At 31.1% G+C, this 18,900-nt stretch overlaps 1 protein-coding gene across 1 annotated transcript; it reads left to right on the forward strand.

The window, feature by feature from the left end:
• Nucleotides 1–368: 368 nt before the first annotated feature.
• LOC139529732 (uncharacterized) lies at nt 369–8,212 on the forward strand. Its single transcript, XM_071325603.1, has 6 exons — nt 369–507; nt 937–1,016; nt 2,497–2,599; nt 2,867–2,970; nt 3,851–3,943; nt 7,912–8,212. Exons 2-6 carry the CDS (start codon nt 953–955, stop codon nt 7,983–7,985), a joined length of 438 nt encoding a protein of 145 aa, XP_071181704.1. The 5' UTR covers nt 369–507; nt 937–952; the 3' UTR covers nt 7,986–8,212.
• Nucleotides 8,213–18,900: the final 10,688 nt, after the last annotated feature.

Here is an 18,900-nt window from a genome sequence, read left to right on the forward strand (position 1 = left end):
GATAGTGTAATATTTCTAATTTTTAGCGTTTCAGCAACACATACAAAGAAGAATAAATAAAAAATAAATTGTGTTGTTTATTTGTTTTTGCAGCGGTAGAAATAAACAGTCGCAAAGCGAAATGTACTCCTAAATACTAAACAAAATCGACCTAAAACTAGAAGATCTATGTCGTTTTGTAATTTACCATTCATATTTTCTTCAATATATCATATTTTTAGACTACCATTACCCCTTGATATCTTTCTTTCTTTTGTTTTGTATCATACATTTTAGATTGATGAATCAATAATACATTATCCAATTGTTACATTGTAAACTAAGTATGGCACAAATCTTGAAACTTGATTGGACACTAGTAACAAAGTGGGTGGATAAAGTTATGGGAAATTAACAAGTGGCCAAGTATATATAGATTAAAATAATAACTCATCAAAGAGTTTATGTTTGTGATTTCTATAGGCTATGATGTAACCGACAATAGCAACAGGTTTTTAAACCAAACAGGTATATTTCATTAAATATTCGGAATAATGGGGCTATTTGTGGTTTTTTTTCTGAAACAAAATGATTTTTTTGTGCATTATAGATGTTTAAATTAAAACACGGAAATAATTCATGACCTCTTCTCTATTTGTTTATTAACTTGATGTTTAAAATCAAAGTAATTCACTAAGTATATGATTCCTCTCACGACAAGAGGTGATTATAACTTTTAACCTTTCGTTTCCTTTAAATTATCTGTACGGGTATTTTTTCTCCAAAACATGAATGTTTGTTTCATTTTGTAATTTACAATTGTCAATGAGTTGTTATATTGTAAATAATTTGATTCTTATTGATATATCAGGCTAATACTTATTGTTGATATCATATTTAATTGAACGGCGGGCGTTATTTTTCGTATCTAATATAATACCTTTTTTCTTTGTACAGATTTAAAACTACGAGAATGTACGCCCTGTCTGTCATTGGTCTCAGTATTAGTCTTGTATTTATAAGTATCATCACGCAAAGTAAGATATATTGATCGATTTATCTGTTCAAATGTATACTTTATATTTTGATGCCTTCTATTTTGTTTCTATCTGTTAAAGTACTTCCTTGTTGCTTAAAGATTAGAACATGTCAATTTTCACATGTTTTATGTTCTTTTCAATATATTTTTGAGTGGTCCGATTATAGACATTATTACATAGATAGAAATGAAATACCATGATATTCAAGTAATTTGAATTAGACCATTTTTTTTACCTGTGAAGTAAATCAGTTGATATCAAGCCTCTGAATTTATCAAACATCGAGAGTTGCTAAGAATTGTGGATAATGTTACATCAAAAAATGGTTTCCTGGATTTTCTACTTTATTTCCATTTAAAACGACCATGCTGAATGCAATGAAAAGAATATGTCATCCAATAATTCACATATAAAAAATGCTTAATTCGTGACCGATCAACATAGATAAGTATACATTAAAAACTAACAATGTATAATATTTTAATTTTTGTATATTTTTTCGTTTTGGGATCGTTCATACCTTTAACCAGGCAATTTGTGTTAGAATAGTTAAAGATAAAAACTAAAAAAAAAATGAAATAAATAAATTCGTGATTTAATGTTTTGTTTCTTGGTATTTGTGTTGGAAACCTGTAAGATCAAGTCTACCGATCAATTTTTAAATTTATTTTATACGACAATCAAAATCTAGTTAAATTTCATTTTTGGGGTAAAATAAAATAGAACTCATCTAAAATTGTGACCTGAAATTGGTGTTTACTTATATCATCAATGTAGAGTTTGCACGTTAACAACAAGATACGCAAGAAACAAGCATGAAATCCCCTTTTATTAAGTTGAATAAGGAAACTTCATTATACCGTCAATTCTGATCATTAGAGTTTTTCAGTTCTACTGCATTATTCAGTTTTGCTCGAGGTGAACTATCAAAGTCTAAAATACATGGTTTTAACAGTATTTCTTAAGATAATAAGATAAGATAATAACTATTTAACTAATGTGTCACGTATTGATCTTACAGATAGATATACAAATGCAATCTACAAAACAGTTGAAACAAAGATCAATACCCAGCCTACATAAACTTGCGAGACACTAAATTTACAAATAAACACATTAAACATTGTTAAAAGTGTATCATTTATACAATATTTACAAGCATATTTTTTTAAATGATATAAAAATTATGTTCACTTTTGACAGTAATTAAAAAAAATTAATTAGATTAACAAATCAAATCTTTATTAAAATGATAATGTTCTGATAATATAGTAATAAGAGTGTATATCTCTATCAGAGGCCCAATCATATTCAATTTGATATTTGGTAAAATCAGTGGTTTCGATAGTAACATGCACGATGACATTAAGCCGTTCAATAAAAAGAGGAAAATATTAGATTTGCAGACTTAAGCTTATTGGAATATCATCATTATAAATACAGCTTTATTAATTATATTTGATAATACATTATTCAGAAACTGAAGCGCAGAATTGTTCTGACACAAACGTACAGTCCTGTCTCTTAGCTTACAATAACGTGAAATCACAGGCAGTCCAAGACAAGAACAAAATTTGCAGGTCAGATATAGTGTTATATAGAACTTGTTTTGTTATTTGCTCAATTAATAATAATTGTTTTCATCCACTAAATACAATACTAAATAAAAACGAGGTATTTATGAAAACAGTTACACTTTTAATAAATGATAGTAGATATTTTTAGAAAATCAATTAAGAAATAAGAAAATATTATTTTCAGAAAACAGTAATGTTGTTATCAACATACAATTTTTTTTTATAAAACTCGTTTCTTTGCTATTTCATTGTTTTGTTATTTTAAAACAGTGCAGGAAACATCTATCTGCAATGTTTGAATAAGGTTTCTCCTGACTGTGATGTCGATGAGACCATAACTGAAGCCAGAAAGGAACTATCTCAGAACGGTTGTGGTTAGTTTTTTTTTTTTATCAGAAACAGTAACCACACTGTAGCTAATTCATATTTTCACATTTTCCAAAATTCTATTAGAAGAATTGATAACGGATTTTTCTCCGTAAATTTCACGACACAGTGTCTGTAACATCTTTAAGTATGTTTACCAGATTTTATATGAAGTTATGTTTATCTATGAAGTAATTATAGAAAATAGAAATGTATTGAATGGCTATGTATAAAATAAAATAAGTTTTACTGTATATTCTCCCTGGATATTCAGTTATATTGTGTGTAACAGGGATACTTGGTGGAATACTGTACATTGAGTAATTTGTTAAAACAACAAAGAGTGCAATAAAGAATTTATGAATGTTAAAAAAAAGTTTGTTAAATCTTTATTTTCCCTTATTACATTGACGTGAAACTATTAAAGCGCTTCCTATTGCTGTGTATTTTTAAACTTGAGTGTTGTGTACCAAGTAAACGTCTGATGCAAATATTCCTTTGAAAAGTTCTTTCCCAGTTTTCATTTTCATAAATGATAACGGTGTATTTTCGATTGTCCCGTTTTTTTTAAATAATAGATAAATAATGATATGTTAGACAATCTGAAAGACTTTGTGGGACAATTGGAAAGATTGAATTATCTAAAATCGGTAATGGTTTTGAAAGTCATGTGTGGAAGAGTGTATATGATAATTACTCGTATGTAGACGAAACGCGCGACTGGCGTATCGAATTATAAGTCAAGTACCTTTGATAACTATTTACTGATTATTAATGAATTTAATTTATATTAATCAGAATTAAACAGATCAGTTGTTTTCACATATTTTATTTTGTTTTAATATGATTGTAACATTAAGATAGTAAATAGATTTTTCTTTACATCAGTTTCCAAACCATTCAGCCTTGCTCGTAAAAGTAAAAAGAAGAAAAAGAAGAAGGATGGGGATGATGACGACGACGACGGAGATGATAACAATTGTATGTGTTTAAATTAAGATAAAAAAAATATAATTATAAGAAAATGACTCCGGATGGTGATAGTTTCCCTCAGCATGCTATTTGTTTTATTCATAATATGATATATTTTTTAACTTTCTTTTATCAAAAGTCCATTTTGAATGAATATGTATTCCACAATTTATATTAACATTTATATCAATGTTGATATGCTCGTGCAATAACTAATTTTGGTTTGATGTTGCTATGCAAACAATAAATTAAGATTAAGAGTGGAACACAGTGTCGGCGGCTGTACTCTTATATCTCATTTTACCTAATATGAGGAGGGAAGGACCTATCCTGGATTTTTTATTCGAATTTTGGGATATCGGGATTTCAATTTCTCTAAATTCGGGACCTCGGGATTCTATGTTTTTAAGCCCGGGATTTCGGGACCAGGAACCCTCCGCCTCCCCCTAATTATGTCTTGGTTTGTCCACACATTATTGTCAATAAAATCGAATTTAATGCAACTTTTCATACTGGTGGGAATTTAATCTATCTATAAAACCAGGTTTAATCCATCATATTCTACATTAAAAAAAATGCTTGCACCGAATCAGAAATGTGACAGTTGTTATCCATGTGTTTGATGTGTTTGACATGTACATATTTTTTCTAGATTTTTTTTAATACTCACAAGGTCTATGCCACTGCTGGAGGAGTTTTTTGGTCGAGCGTATCACCAGCCCAGTTGTAAGAACTTCTGTGTTGACATGAAATATCATTGATATTGTCATAACTAAAAATTAGCTGTTGACAATACTAAGGTTTTTTTCTACCGCAGGAATAGATTACCTTAAATGTATTTGGCAAAACCTTTGCTGATGTTTGGTCCTTAATTCTCGTTTTTTATTTGGCCTTTTTCACTTTTGTTTACTGGTGAATCGTTTGTAGACAAAACGCGCGTCTAGCGCAAATTCAAAGTTCAATCCTGTAGTCTATGATGAGTTTATTTGAGTTTTTTTTTTATTTCTGCCATTTGATAAACTTTTCATTCTGGATTTTCTGTATATTTTCTACTTTTTACATTGTAAATTTTGGAAGATTTAACATATAAAAAAGTAAGGGATTATCAGAACTTTAAATTTGCTTTTAAAGTTGATTAATTTGGAACTCCCCCATAATGATAGAGGTAATGGAGGACAGTGTCAAGAAAACAAAAACATCTAAGGTAATGCACAGGTTTTGGCAATTTTAATGACACACCATTTAATTGGCACCACTTTATGTTAAATGAAAAGTCGAATTATTTTACATTTGTCATTTCGATGGCCTTTTACAGCTAACTATGCACTAGTGGTTTTGTTCGTTGTTGGAGGCTGTTTAGTGATATATACTTTTTGCCTTCTATGTCTCTGGTGGAGAGTTGTCTCATTAGCAGTTATACCACTTCTTCATATTTTTATATGAAAATAGGTGAACCGCACAATAAATTGCAAAGCATTAGCTTAAAAACAATTATATATGTAAAAGTTGCACAAACAATTTTATAGCTCTATCTTTGGGTGGCTTCAGACACCATTTCACCATACAATTTCATTAACCATCCAACATATTTTATTTCCGTTTGACACCTTTATTAACTAGTGTTGTCAAATCGTACACTTTTGTCTAACCGGTTACTCGTATAATCGTTCGACCGACTAACCGGTTAACCGGTACTTAAAGTTAATGTTTGAAGGCCTTATCAATAGTTAGTACCCTACACATAGATATAAGACGATGTGGTATGAGTGTCAATGTGACTACATTCCATGCAAGTCATACATTTACGGGTTTTTTTTTTAAGTTTGGCCTTTGGTTTTATAAGGCTTGTTTGTGAAGATTCTTGGCGGAGTTTGACTGTTGATAATCAAATACACGGTTTTAACTATGGCGTTTGTACTAACTTCAAATTGAAAAATGAAAAAAAAAATTTGAGCTCGTAGAATTGAATATGTATGAAATCGATGATTTTGTCTTGTTGTCTCCAAAAATAATGTGAGGTGTATCAACTAAAATTGATTAATTCTGATATTCGTACGTATTAGTTATACACCGAGGGAAAGGTGTGTCTGGATAAGAAACCCCGTCAGCTGAAGGCTGGGCCGTATCCCGAGGTATATAACTAAGTTACATTCCATTCTAAGCTCTATATTGTTAACATTGATTATTAAATAAAAAAAAACCGATAGCATATATTTTATTGACAATATCAAACCATGATTTATAAGATTTTTGCTTTATTACATGAAAACCCAATAGTAACCTTTTTTGGTTATCTTCGTTCAAACTTTTACAAGTGAGTATATTTTTTCCAATGTCAAGGTTGTTTTGCATATTCCAATTAAATTCTTGGGTTAATATGGCTCAGCAGGTCAAGGTTGACTGTATCGTGTATTCACATTACAAACAAAAACAAACGTCATGCTCCTTGTAAACAGTTTTCAATATGGAAGGGTATGAGACGGACGATATTTTTTTGGCAAGGGTTGGATTTGGTAGAAGAGACTAAAGATAAAGGCAATATTATAACCCAAATTACTTACCTGTACCAGTTTTATAAAGGTAATCATAACTAATTTTTTTTTTATCTTACGATTTGATAGAAAAAAAAAAGCCCCCTTCCTCTCGAGAATAATTAAACATTCATATTCGGACCTGCAAGGGGATAAGTGTGTCTGCAATAGAAATCCGACTACCTGCAGACACGCTCAGCATACAAAGATACAGCTTTGATATTTCGAAACTCTCTCTTTTGGAGAGAGGGGCTGATCTAGCTGGGGTCCCAACTCACCAGAAAGGGGGTGAGGTTCCAATCAGTCAAATACATTGATCTTTTAAATCGGGTCCAACCCGCAGAACCCCTACCCCGAGTCGACCACTGGATAATGAACGGGTTGGGGGTCCGAGAGTTAGAATCCCCCTTTTTTCTAAATAGAAACATATGACTGGGATAAAATAAATATTACTTTCAGCAAAGGAGTAATTAAAGGATTTTTTTGTATTGAAAATAGATGCTTAATTTTTTTTTTTTGCGGTATTGGAATTTCCGAAAATGTTTTTTTTTTTTTTAATACCTTGAAAAAATTTGTAGTGAACAATATTAGTAATTTCTTATGCTCATGCTATTTAAAGAATAATCAATTTCTATTGTTATGAATAACAATGGCCTTTGTTTGCGGGATGTAGAAGCAGGGGTTTCCAGAAACCCCGCTTGTTACAGACAATTGTAAAAATCCATTGTTATTCGTAACAATAGATCTATTCAATTTACACGTGTTTCAAAAATAGAAACTATGTAGTATAACAATAGAACTGGGGTGTAACATCAAGTATACATGGATTACATTCCCGTTGGTTTGCTTTTTATAGTTTTTGAGTTAGCATTTAGTTTAAAGTATGGCAAACACTTGCACGACGGAAATTGCACATTCAGATGTAGGTCTACATAATTTAAGATCAAAAATGAAATAATGAAGTAAATCGTAAAATTTAATCGTATTGCTGATTAAAAATTACTGTTAAAAATATTTGAAACTAATTATGTTTCCTTAAGATCTTGCCCCGAGCTGAGAGACAAGTTCTAATCAATTTTATATTTTTGGATTAACAATATCAATCAATATACTGGACAATTGATCCGTCAAATTAATTACCCCGACGACAATTTTTAAAGAAAACACAACTATTTAATAATGTCAATACAAATTTATATCAAATCTATTAAAATTGAAAAAAAGTCCGGTTAACCGGTTAGCGTTTTTGGTATTCGGTATTCGGTCGTTCGAACGGTTAACCGGTTAACCGTTGACAACACTATTATTAACCCATTGTAGTTTTTAGGGAGAAGGTATGGCTAATATAGGTTAACGTTCAGCGAGTAATCGTTTATTTACTTTTTTATTGTTATATATGATAACCATGTTTAAAAATGTCTTAAAATAACTTGTTTTTCTTTGCAGTTAGTGGTGCAGGAAGTATTCACCTCAATCTGGCTGTCATTGGTTTAGGACTTACATTTTATTCGCTTGTTTAGATGCCGTATTTTTATACATCAATTTGAATAAACTACAGATATATGTATTTGTTTACAAATCTGTTTCGGATTAACGTTCTCATTCTAATTTACTTTGACACGTTAGAACTGATTGAATTGATTAAAATACGAACAAATGAGAAAAATATGTTACGACGCTTGGATACTTTTCTTATTATAATCTGTTTTAATAAATTTCTAAAAATATATGTATTTTACAGTTATAATGAGTGTTTTACTTTACTGTTCCCCTACCCTAGCAGCTAGTAATTCTTATATATATATATATATATATATAGCTATGGAAGTGTCCATCTTATTTTATATATATATAATCTTAGTCCTTTCCCATTTGTGTATCCATTACTGCTCTAAAACTGCTTGACCGAATTTTGACCATAGGCTAGTGTATGGGATTTGTTTTTACGACAACGGTATATTTATAGAAATCCTTGGATTTCTACGGTCTGATAGTAAACCTTGGTTTGAGTTAGACTTCAGTTTTCGTGTTAGGCTTGTTACAAAATACAACCATGTCCGGTAGAAATGAGCACGTGAATGAACTGTTGAAACAATTCTCTGAAGAGTCTGATTCCTGGGAAAATATTCGACCACTGTCCAGAAACCCTTATTTTTCTGGTGGTAAGATAATAACTGTCTTATGTATCGATGCTAGGTGTTCTCGTCATGATGTGCAGTAGATATTTTGTATTTGGACACTAAAATGCACCAATTTATCATTTTATATATATTGCTTTTCGATTCGAATTATTTTTGGTGTCATGCACTTGGTAAAGAGGTGTTTTTTACGATTCTCGCAGTACACCTAGTTATACATATTTTTCTATATACCACGGCTACACAAGTCTGTTATTTTTATTTTCCTTATTTACGATGATGTAGATATGGTTAGAAAAGTCATATTTGAAAATAAGATGATGTAGTTTGACTACATAGAAAAAAACATTTAACCTTGGCCAAAATGACAAAGAAGATACCAACTATAGGTCACCATAAAGTTTCCTTTCACCAAGGAAGGTTTCCTATTTATTTATTAACGTCTTTGATTGCAAATGTTTTAACATGTTTAATGCGTGCAAGAATTGACGAACTCCCAGAAAAATTCATAATAGAAGGTCCTTATTCAAATGGAAAAATCAAAAAACTCAAACACATCAAACGACAGGATAACAACTTTCATATTCCTGACTTGGTATAGGCATTTTCTTAGGTTGAAAATGGTGGATTGAACTTAGTATAAACAATATTCCTGCCGAGTGTTGATGACTTGACTGTACGTCATGTATACGTATCAATATAAAACAAAGAAGGTGTGGTGTGATTGCAAATGCATCAACTTTCAATCTGAGCCCTTATTATGTAGATCTGAGCATCAATGGGTCATAAAACGACCTTCAACATTGAGAAAAAAATACTTCATAGCAGGTCAGGTTTTAATTGTGTGATCCCGAAAGAATTGGCAGATCTAGATCTGAATGAAAATGAAAAAACAAGTTGCAATACTTAAACATGTTAACTATGCACATCATTTAAAGTCTATACACCGTCTATGAAATTGAAGGGCCTAATAACTTCCATGGATGTGTAAAATGTCAATGTTAAATAAACATTAACACAAACTTTGACTTGTAAACTGAACGTCTTCCATTCAGACGTTTTCAATGTATGTTATTAACAATTATCAAAACATCGTGCATTGTCAAGATATGCGTCCTTATCCGTTATAAGTTTGGAAAAAGAATAATTCTGGTTCATAAAATTATTATCCAATTTTCTTGAATTTTTTGTACATGAAACTGAGTCCCAAACTTTTATGCTCGTTTCGACTACATTAGGCTGCGCTTAAATCAAACAAGTTAATTGGCAATCAGCCTTAAGTTCCTGATGAAGGTAAATCCAGAAAAGCGCTTCGGACGCAAATAATTATTAAACATGTTATTTTCTTTTTTTTACATCACTGGGTCGATACCTCTACTGGTGGACTAGTAATTCCCGCGGGTATCCTCAGCTCAGTAGCCAGTACCTCGTTTGTGACATGATTTAACAAATTTTTCTAAAATTGTCCGTATATAAATTTTGAAATTATTTAGCAACTAACGTTACAACTCCCTCAGGCAAAGTTTACTTTAGATGAATTTGTCTATTTATTTTAGGTATTTTTGTCATATAGCTCTACAACGGTTTCGGTACTATTACTTCGGATTTCAATTGTTTGGCTTTGAGCGTTCCTGATGAAAGTAAATCAAGAAAATGGCTTCGGACGCATAGAACTATTGAACGTGTTGTTTTCTTTTTTTTTAATTTGTGTGTGTGTTCCAGACCATATGAGTATTTGGACCGTATACGTATACTCGTACGGTCCTACCATACGCGTACGGTCGGACCGTATGAGTATACGCGTACGGTCCAGTACGAGCTGACCATACATGTAATTTGATCAAATGTGTTAAATTGAAACAACCTTTATTTTTAGTTTAACAAACTGTGATTGATAATTTATTACAATTACATATATAAAATGAACAATTGAAATTAAGTATTTGTTTAATTGTATATCTGAATCCTATTTTGGTACTCTCGCCAAAGGTGACACAATTCAAGTAACGTAATATTTTTCATATTGTCATGTATGCAGTTCATGCATGTTCCTTTGCATTTGCATTTTTTGGTAAAGTTGCTAAATATTCTAAAACAATTAACCTCCCACATCATTTTTACTTCCGTATATCTTCAATTTCAGTGTTCATAATTCAATTAATGTATTACTGATCGAAATGCTTAATACAAGATATTAACATATTTAATTAGCGTGAATTAAAAAAAAGTGAAAATATAAATTTTTGTTTCAATTACAATTGAACTTTTTTTTATATTAATTTGATAGTTAAGTTATATGTTGATCTGCTATATGCATTTGTATCTAATAAACCTGACCAACTTTTTAATATTAGTCAGACCGTACGCGTACGGTCCGACCGTATGAGTATTTTGAAAAAAGTACGCATACGGTCCAGACTGCATATTTTTGGTGGGGCTCGTGTTGCTTAGTCTGTGTTTCTAAGTTGTGTCTTCTGTGCTATATTTTGTCTGTTTTTTTTTCATTTTAGTCCTGTCGTTGTCACTTTCTTTTTAATCTATGATTTTGACTGTCCCTCTGGTATCTTTCGTCCCTTTTTTGACCATGTTAACACGTTTAATTCCGCAACATTTGTTTGCACCTGTCCGAAGTCAGGACAGTTGTTGTCGTTTGTTGATGTGGTTCATAAGTGTTCCACCCCTCATATCAGTCAAGAAATTATGTGGAAAATGAGAGATTACTTTTAAAAACTGCAGAAAAGCGCTCATCCTCAACTGTTGAATTTTATATATTTAAGAACAATATGAAATATACAGATGTTACAACACTTCACAGTGATCGTTCTAGTAATATTTAGATTTTCTATGAATGTCAACGTTTTTATTCTGGAAGCTACCATTTGATTTCTATAGGATGAGGGAGGGGGTGCTAAAACTAAATCTGGATCTCAATATTAGCCAAAAAAATGAGAGAACTCAACAGCTGAAAAAGCAGGATATTATCTAAGAAAAACTTACCAGAAATAGAGCGAAAACAAAGCTGAAGAAACATAATAATGATACAAAAAATCCTTTATGATATCCCCCTAGACAGCAAATGATTGTCCTGAATTATGTAACGAGTGAAATCATTTGAGGATATTTTCTTTAAATTCAGCAATTCAGTTTATGCTTTATGGAGTTTAGGATGGATATGTTAAATGGATTAAGCATATGCTGAAATGAGTTTAGATTATGCTGATATTAGTTTAGCATATGCTGAAATGAGTTTAGCATATACTGATACAAATTTGTAGAATAATTGTGTCCTTGATTACGTGCCAACATTTCTGTATAAGCTTAATAATTCAGCATTTGCTAAATAGAATTTAGAATAACCTAAATGATTTTAACATATGCCTAATTCGATATTTATGACCATGATTCCACGTCATAGGTATATAAATACCCGGCGATAGGACCAATGCCATGTTAATTACACTTGAAAAATGAATGAGATTGTATTCAGAAGTCTTCCTTCTGTGTTGATAGAAATGATAAGATCAGAAGCAGACTTCATAGCTTTTGTGGAATACTTTATATCATAATCACTAGGATTTGTGAAATGACAGCACACGTGCACACTTAAATGTAGGTGATCGACTGGACGGTCATAAAACGTGCAAAACTTGAGAATGGCCTATACAACATGCATTTTACACCGCAAACATTGTAATCAATTATATTTGTATACTTCCTTTATAACTTTTCAACTTAACTATGTCAATGGACATAAATGTTTTTTTTTTTTTTTAATACCTTGAAAAAATTTGTAGTGAACAATATTAGTAATTTCTTATGCTCATGCTATTTAAAGAATAATCAATTTCTATTGTTATGAATAACAATGGCCTTTGTTTGCGGGATGTAGAAGCAGGGGTTTCCAGAAACCCCGCTTGTTACAGACAATTGTAAAAATCCTTTGTTATTCGTAACAATAGATCTATTCAATTTACACGTGTTTCAAAAATAGAAACTATGTAGTATAACAATAGAACTGGGGTGTAACATCAAGTATACATGGATTACATTCCCGTTGGTTTGCTTTTTATAGTTTTTGAGTTAGCATTTAGTTTAAAGTATGGCAAACACTTGCACGACGGAAATTGCACATTCAGATGTAGGTCTACATAATTTAAGATCAAAAATGAAATAATGAAGTAAATCGTAAAATTTAATCGTATTGCTGATTAAAAATTACTGTTAAAAATATTTGAAACTAATTATGTTTCCTTAAGATCTTGCCCCGAGCTGAGAGACAAGTTCTAATCAATTTTATATTTTTGGATTAACAATACCAATCAATATACTGGACAATTGATCCGTCAAATTAATTACCCCGACGACAATTTTTAAAGAAAACACAACTATTTAATAATGTCAATACAAATTTATATCAAATCTATTAAAATTGAAAAAAAGTCCGGTTAACCGGTTAGCGTTTTTGGTATTCGGTATTCGGTCGTTCGAACGGTTAACCGGTTAACCGGTTAACCGTTGACAACACTATTATTAACCCATTGTAGTTTTTAGGGAGAAGGTATGGCTAATATAGGTTAACGTTCAGCGAGTAATCGTTCATTTACTTTTTTATTGTTATATATGATAACCATGTTTAAAAATGTCTTAAAATAACTTGTTTTTCTTTGCAGTTAGTGGTGCAGGAAGTATTCACCTCAATCTGGCTGTCATTGGTTTAGGACTTACATTTTATTCGCTTGTTTAGATGCCGTATTTTTATACATCAATTTGAATAAACTACAGATATATGTATTTGTTTACAAATCTGTTTCGGATCAACGTTCTCATTCTAACTTACTTTGACACGTTAGAACTGATTGAATTGATTAAAATACGAACAAATGAGAAAAATATGTTACGACGCTTGGATACTTTTCTTATTATAATCTGTTTTAATAAATTTCTGAAAATATATGTATTTTACAGTTATAATGAGTGTTTTACTTTACTGTTCCCCTTGAGGCTTTTATAAAGGTCTTCTCTGTTGCCATGTCGGCCTATGTACCGTTTAAATGTACAAGAGTCTGTTTAAAAGCAAAGTAGTCATCTATAAAAGCTGATCGAATATTCTCAGAAAATTGAAGCATATCGATTAGTAAACTGATATTCACCTTCAGTAACTGGTACGGTTGGTTTAAAAATATAAGGTTACATTTATGATGACGATCTAAAAGAAGTGATCAATGTCCCTCTTGTTCTACTCTAGCATTTGACAGAAAATTTCTACTGCTTCCAGGAACATATCCCAGTATTTAAATGTAGGTATTACAACACATTCCCGTTGCTTATATGTATCTATAAGAGGTTGTATATGAGATTTGAATAGCTCCGTCATATAAGTGTCTGGTTTGAATTGTTGAATAGTGCTTCTGAAATAAAAAAAAAATAAAAAAATGATATTATTGTTTGATAAAGGTATGAAATATTATATAGTTATTAATTATTTCACATTTTGCGTTAACAAAAAATATAAAATTGAATTGAAATGAAATGTACTCTGTTAAATGCAAAAAATTTGGTAGTGATTTAATCTTACATCAACTCTTTTTAAAATAACGGATTATTTTTGCTAACCTTTACTTGAAATCGCTAAGATAAGGTGTAACAACTGTGTATATAATAACAGATATCATATCATATAAAAAGAAGATATGGTATGATTGCCAATGAGACAACTATCCACAAAAGACCAAAATGACACAGACATTAACAACTATAGGTCACCGTACGGCCTTCAACAATGAGCAAAGCCCATACCGCATAGTCAGCTATAAAAGGCTCCGATAAGACAATGTAATACAATTCAAACGAGAATAACTACAGGCCTTATTTATGTAAAAAAAATGAACAAAAAACAAATATGTAACACATAAACAAACGACAACCACTGAATTTACAGGCACATACATAAATAATGTGGCGAGGTTAAACATGTTAGCAGGATCCCAACCCTCCCCTAACCTGGGACAGTTGTATAACAGTACAACATAAGAACGAACTATAAAAATCAGTTGAAAAATGCTTAGCTCATCAGATGGACAAAAATACAAGTGGACGTTGCCGGGTACTTATACATCCCGACACAAAAAGACACAATGAACTGATCTGAGAGTACTCGCAGTTATCTAACAGCTAGTTCAAAGCCACTAACAACTAATAAAAAAAAATCATGCATCTAAGACTAAACTATCAATCCGTACACATCCAACATCCAATGGATTTAGTGTAAAGACGTCATAAACAGCCAGCGAGAAAAATGACCTTGTGCAATGCCAAGTTACAGGTATCGACAGATTGTAGATTCATGAATATGTATCTGTATATAACATACTAGTAATATTTAGTTAGCTTTTAATTTACTGATAACAAAATCAATATTTATACCAATAAAAACAATATTCAATGATCTTACAGTGTTGAATAGGTAACCTTTTAGAATAAGTTTATTTTAAGGAGCGACAAGTTTACATGGATCATTTCTAAATTTTCGTGCACGGTTAACAACATTTCCGTAACAATGAGGATGTGCTATCCCGTTTGAAATAAGTTTTCTACAGGTACAACCAAACTTCAATACCAAATCTTTATATCTATGGAAAAATTTAGTAAAGGTTTTAAGTAATTTATGGTAACGATATCCCTGGTTTAATAATTTACCAGTAATACATAGGTTGCGTTCGTTAAAATCAAAAACGTCACAACAGACGCGGGCATAGCGAACAAGTTGTGAAATATGAACAACGTAAGATGGTGCCAAAGGAACATCACCATCTCAAAAAGGGAAAATTAACAATATGGAACGAAAAATCGTTTCTTTTGTCGTAAATTTTAGTGTGGAGATTCCCATTTAAAACCGAAATATCTAAATCCAGGAAAGGACAGTTATTACCGAATAAATTTGATTTATTTAAAGTAAGTTCCTTGGGGTAAATTTCAGCAGTATATTGAGAAAATTCTTGATTATTTAACGGAAAAATATCATCAAGACAACGGTAACTGTTGTTGAATTTATCAATTAAATGCAATTTCGACGGGTCTTTACTGAGTTTAGTCATAAACTGTGATTCATAACAGTACAAAACCAAGTCTGCTATTAAAGGGGCACAATAAGTGCCCATGGGGATACCTACAACCTGTCGATAACATGTGTTGCAGAAACGTACATAAATATTATCAAGGAGAAAACATGCATGTTATTTAACAATGTGGACCTCAATTTTTCGTTCAATTAAGCTAACATAATTTAAAACCAATTTTACAAAAATGGCACCGTACGATTTTTTACGACATGTTATTTGTGGACCAGCATATTACATTTCAATAGCTCTATAATGTATTTAAAATAGTTGTATATATAATAAGGAACCTGTACATAAAACATCAAAGACAAAACTTTTCACTTGTCGACCCATTCAGAAAAATATACCCTGATGTTAAAAGTTTACATGGAGAAGGAAAAACCCTTTTAAACAATCTAGATTAGATTTCTTTTTGATTTCTGAAAGCCTTATAGATGACATTTGTGAAGTAAACATTGGTAATAGCTACAGGTCAGATCATATACCAGTAATTTTGACTTTAAAATAAATGAATTTATAAAAGGTAGAGGCCTCTGGAAGTTTAATAATTCTCTCCTTCAAGATCATGAATATGTAAAACTAATAAAACAACAAATTACTAACACAGTTGAGCAATATAAAATGCCAGTCCATAGAGGGGATGCTTTACATAGTATTGATAATTTAGATATTGATGTTTCAATTAATGATCAATTATTGTTGGAGACCCTTCTCATTGAGATTAGAGGTAAGACTATTTCTAATTCAACATTTATAAAAAGAGAAAGGAATAAACAGGAAATCCAATTGACTGAGGAGATACAAAATTTAGAAAATGAGGTGAGTACAGAGGACGCTCTTGATGAAATAGAAGCCAAAAAATGTCAACTTAGAATTTTGAGACAGAACAAGGTTAAAGGTCAATATGTTAGATCAAGAACCCAATGAATTAAAGAAGGAGAGAGGCCAACACATTTTTTTTGCAATTTAGAAACACAAAACTTTGTCAATAAAACTATTAAAAAACTAGTAACTGATGAAAATACTGTAGTAGAAAATCAAAAAGAAATCTTAAAACAATCAAAAATATTTTATGAGAAACTTTACAAAAGACAAGGATGCCTTAAAAAAGTAAACCTATCAAAAGAATTACCATCTTTGACATCTAAATCAAATGATATCGAAAAAAATTCATTAGAAGGTAACATTTCTTTTGCTGAATTAACACAAGCTTTGAAAATGATGAAAAAAAATAAAAGTCCTGGATCAGATGGTTTTACTGCAGAATTTTTCAAAGTATTTTGGATAGACATTGGAAAGTTTGTTTTGCGGTCAATAAATTATTCATATCAGATAGGGGAAATGAAATGTCTGTCACACAGAGGCAGGGAGTTATCACATGTATTCCTAAAGAAGGCAAGTCAAAACAGTTCTTAAAAAATTGGCGTCCAATTACACTTTTGAATTCAACATACAAAGTAGCTTCTAGTTGTATCGCTGAGAGGATAAAGTCAGTTCTAAACAGAATTATTGATTCTGATCAAACAGGCTTTATCCCGGGTAGATTTATTGGGGAGAACTGTAGACTTATATATGATATTTTACAATTTACAGAAGAAAATGATATCCCTGGTATATTATTACTCATTGATTTTGAAAAGGCCTTTGACTCTATATCATGGGCCTTTCTTTTTGAAACACTGAAGTATTTTAATTTTGGAGACTCTATTATGAATTGGATAAAAACATTTTATAATGATATTACATCTACTGTCACCCAGAACTGCTGTCTGTCAGACTTTTTCCGTGTGGAGAGAGGCTGTAGACAGGGTGATCCTTTATCTCCTCACCTTTTCTTGCTATGTGCTGAAATATTAGGCATTTTAGTAAGAGATAGTGGTGAGATAAAGGGTATTACGATAGACGATTCAGGGTATATCTTGTCTCAATATGCAGATGACACATCACTTATTTTAGATGGGTCGCCTTCCTCGCTGGATGCATCTCTCCGTATATTACAATTCTATGCTGAGATATCAGGACTGAAAATTAACTTAGACAAAACAAACGTTATATGGATAGGTAGTAAAAATCATAGCCAAGACAAAATATGTGTAAAGTGGGGACTGAAATGGGGTTTCAGTAGCTTCAAATTATTAGGTATCACTTTCTGTGTTGATTTAGATAGAATGTTAAATCTAAATTATGCTCCTCGAATACAAGAAATAGAAAAAATATTACAAAAATGGTCAAAACAGTCACTTACCCCGTTTGGTAAAATAACAATTATAAAGTCATTAATTATATCAAAATTTAATCATCTGTTCCTGTCCATCCCAGGTCCAGATGATAATATGATAAGTCAACTTAATAGTAAAATTTATTCATTCATTTGGGATGATAAGCCTGACAAGATAAAACGGGATCGTCTATGTCAGGAATACTTCCGAGGGGGCCTAAAATGATTAATTTGAGAAATTTTATACAAGGGTTAAAACTTACTTGGGTTAGAAGATTATTTAGGTCAAAATCTAAATGGATTCAATTATTTACCTCCACCCAAAATATAAATTTTACAGAGTTGGCTTATTTTGGAATTATTAAAAAATCAAAAAACAAATTTTGGGATGAAGTTTTTCATGCTTGGAAAACTATGTCAAAACTCAGACATCCATTTCATTTTCATTTCTACATCTATATGGCATAACGAACATATCAAAATTGATAATGTCAGCGTTTACTATAAAAATTGGGCACATCATGGGGTATGGACTGTAAATGACCTGTTAGATGAACATGGAAATATATTAACGTATGAAAAATTTGAAATTATGTATAATTTCAAAACCATGTTTCTACAGTTTTATGGATTTATATTAACACTAAAAAAGTGGCTACAAGACATTGCAATCAACACTGAAAGAGAAAAAAAACATCAGGCTATTATACCTTTTAACATTAATATTTTCTTCAAGTCCGAAAAAGGCTCAAAGGACATGTATACTATTTTAAATCAAGGAATTTTACCTACAAATTTTGTAGCAGAAAAAAAATGGGAAGGTTTTCTTAACAAAGTTGTAGAAAATTGGAAAAAAATACACTTGTGTGTTACCAAGGTTTCAAAAAACACTAGGTTATGTTGGTTTCAATATAGAATTATTCATTATATTTTAGGGACAAATGCTTTACTTTTTAAAATG

The sequence above is a fragment of the Mytilus edulis genome, chromosome 7 (assembly GCF_963676685.1).
Source record: "Mytilus edulis chromosome 7, xbMytEdul2.2, whole genome shotgun sequence".
NCBI classification, from domain to species: domain Eukaryota; kingdom Metazoa; phylum Mollusca; class Bivalvia; order Mytilida; family Mytilidae; genus Mytilus; species Mytilus edulis.

Bases quoted from the DNA above. Each gene is read 5' to 3' on its own strand.
- LOC139529732 (XM_071325603.1), top strand. From the start codon at position 953: ATGTACGCCCTGTCTGTCATTGGTCTCAGTATTAGTCTTGTATTTATA. The intron at 2,600-2,866 runs GTCAGATATAGT...ATTTTAAAACAG, and splicing joins GACAAGAACAAAATTTGCAG to TGCAGGAAACATCTATCTGC. The intron at 2,971-3,850 runs GTTAGTTTTTTT...TCTTTACATCAG, and splicing joins ACTATCTCAGAACGGTTGTG to TTTCCAAACCATTCAGCCTT.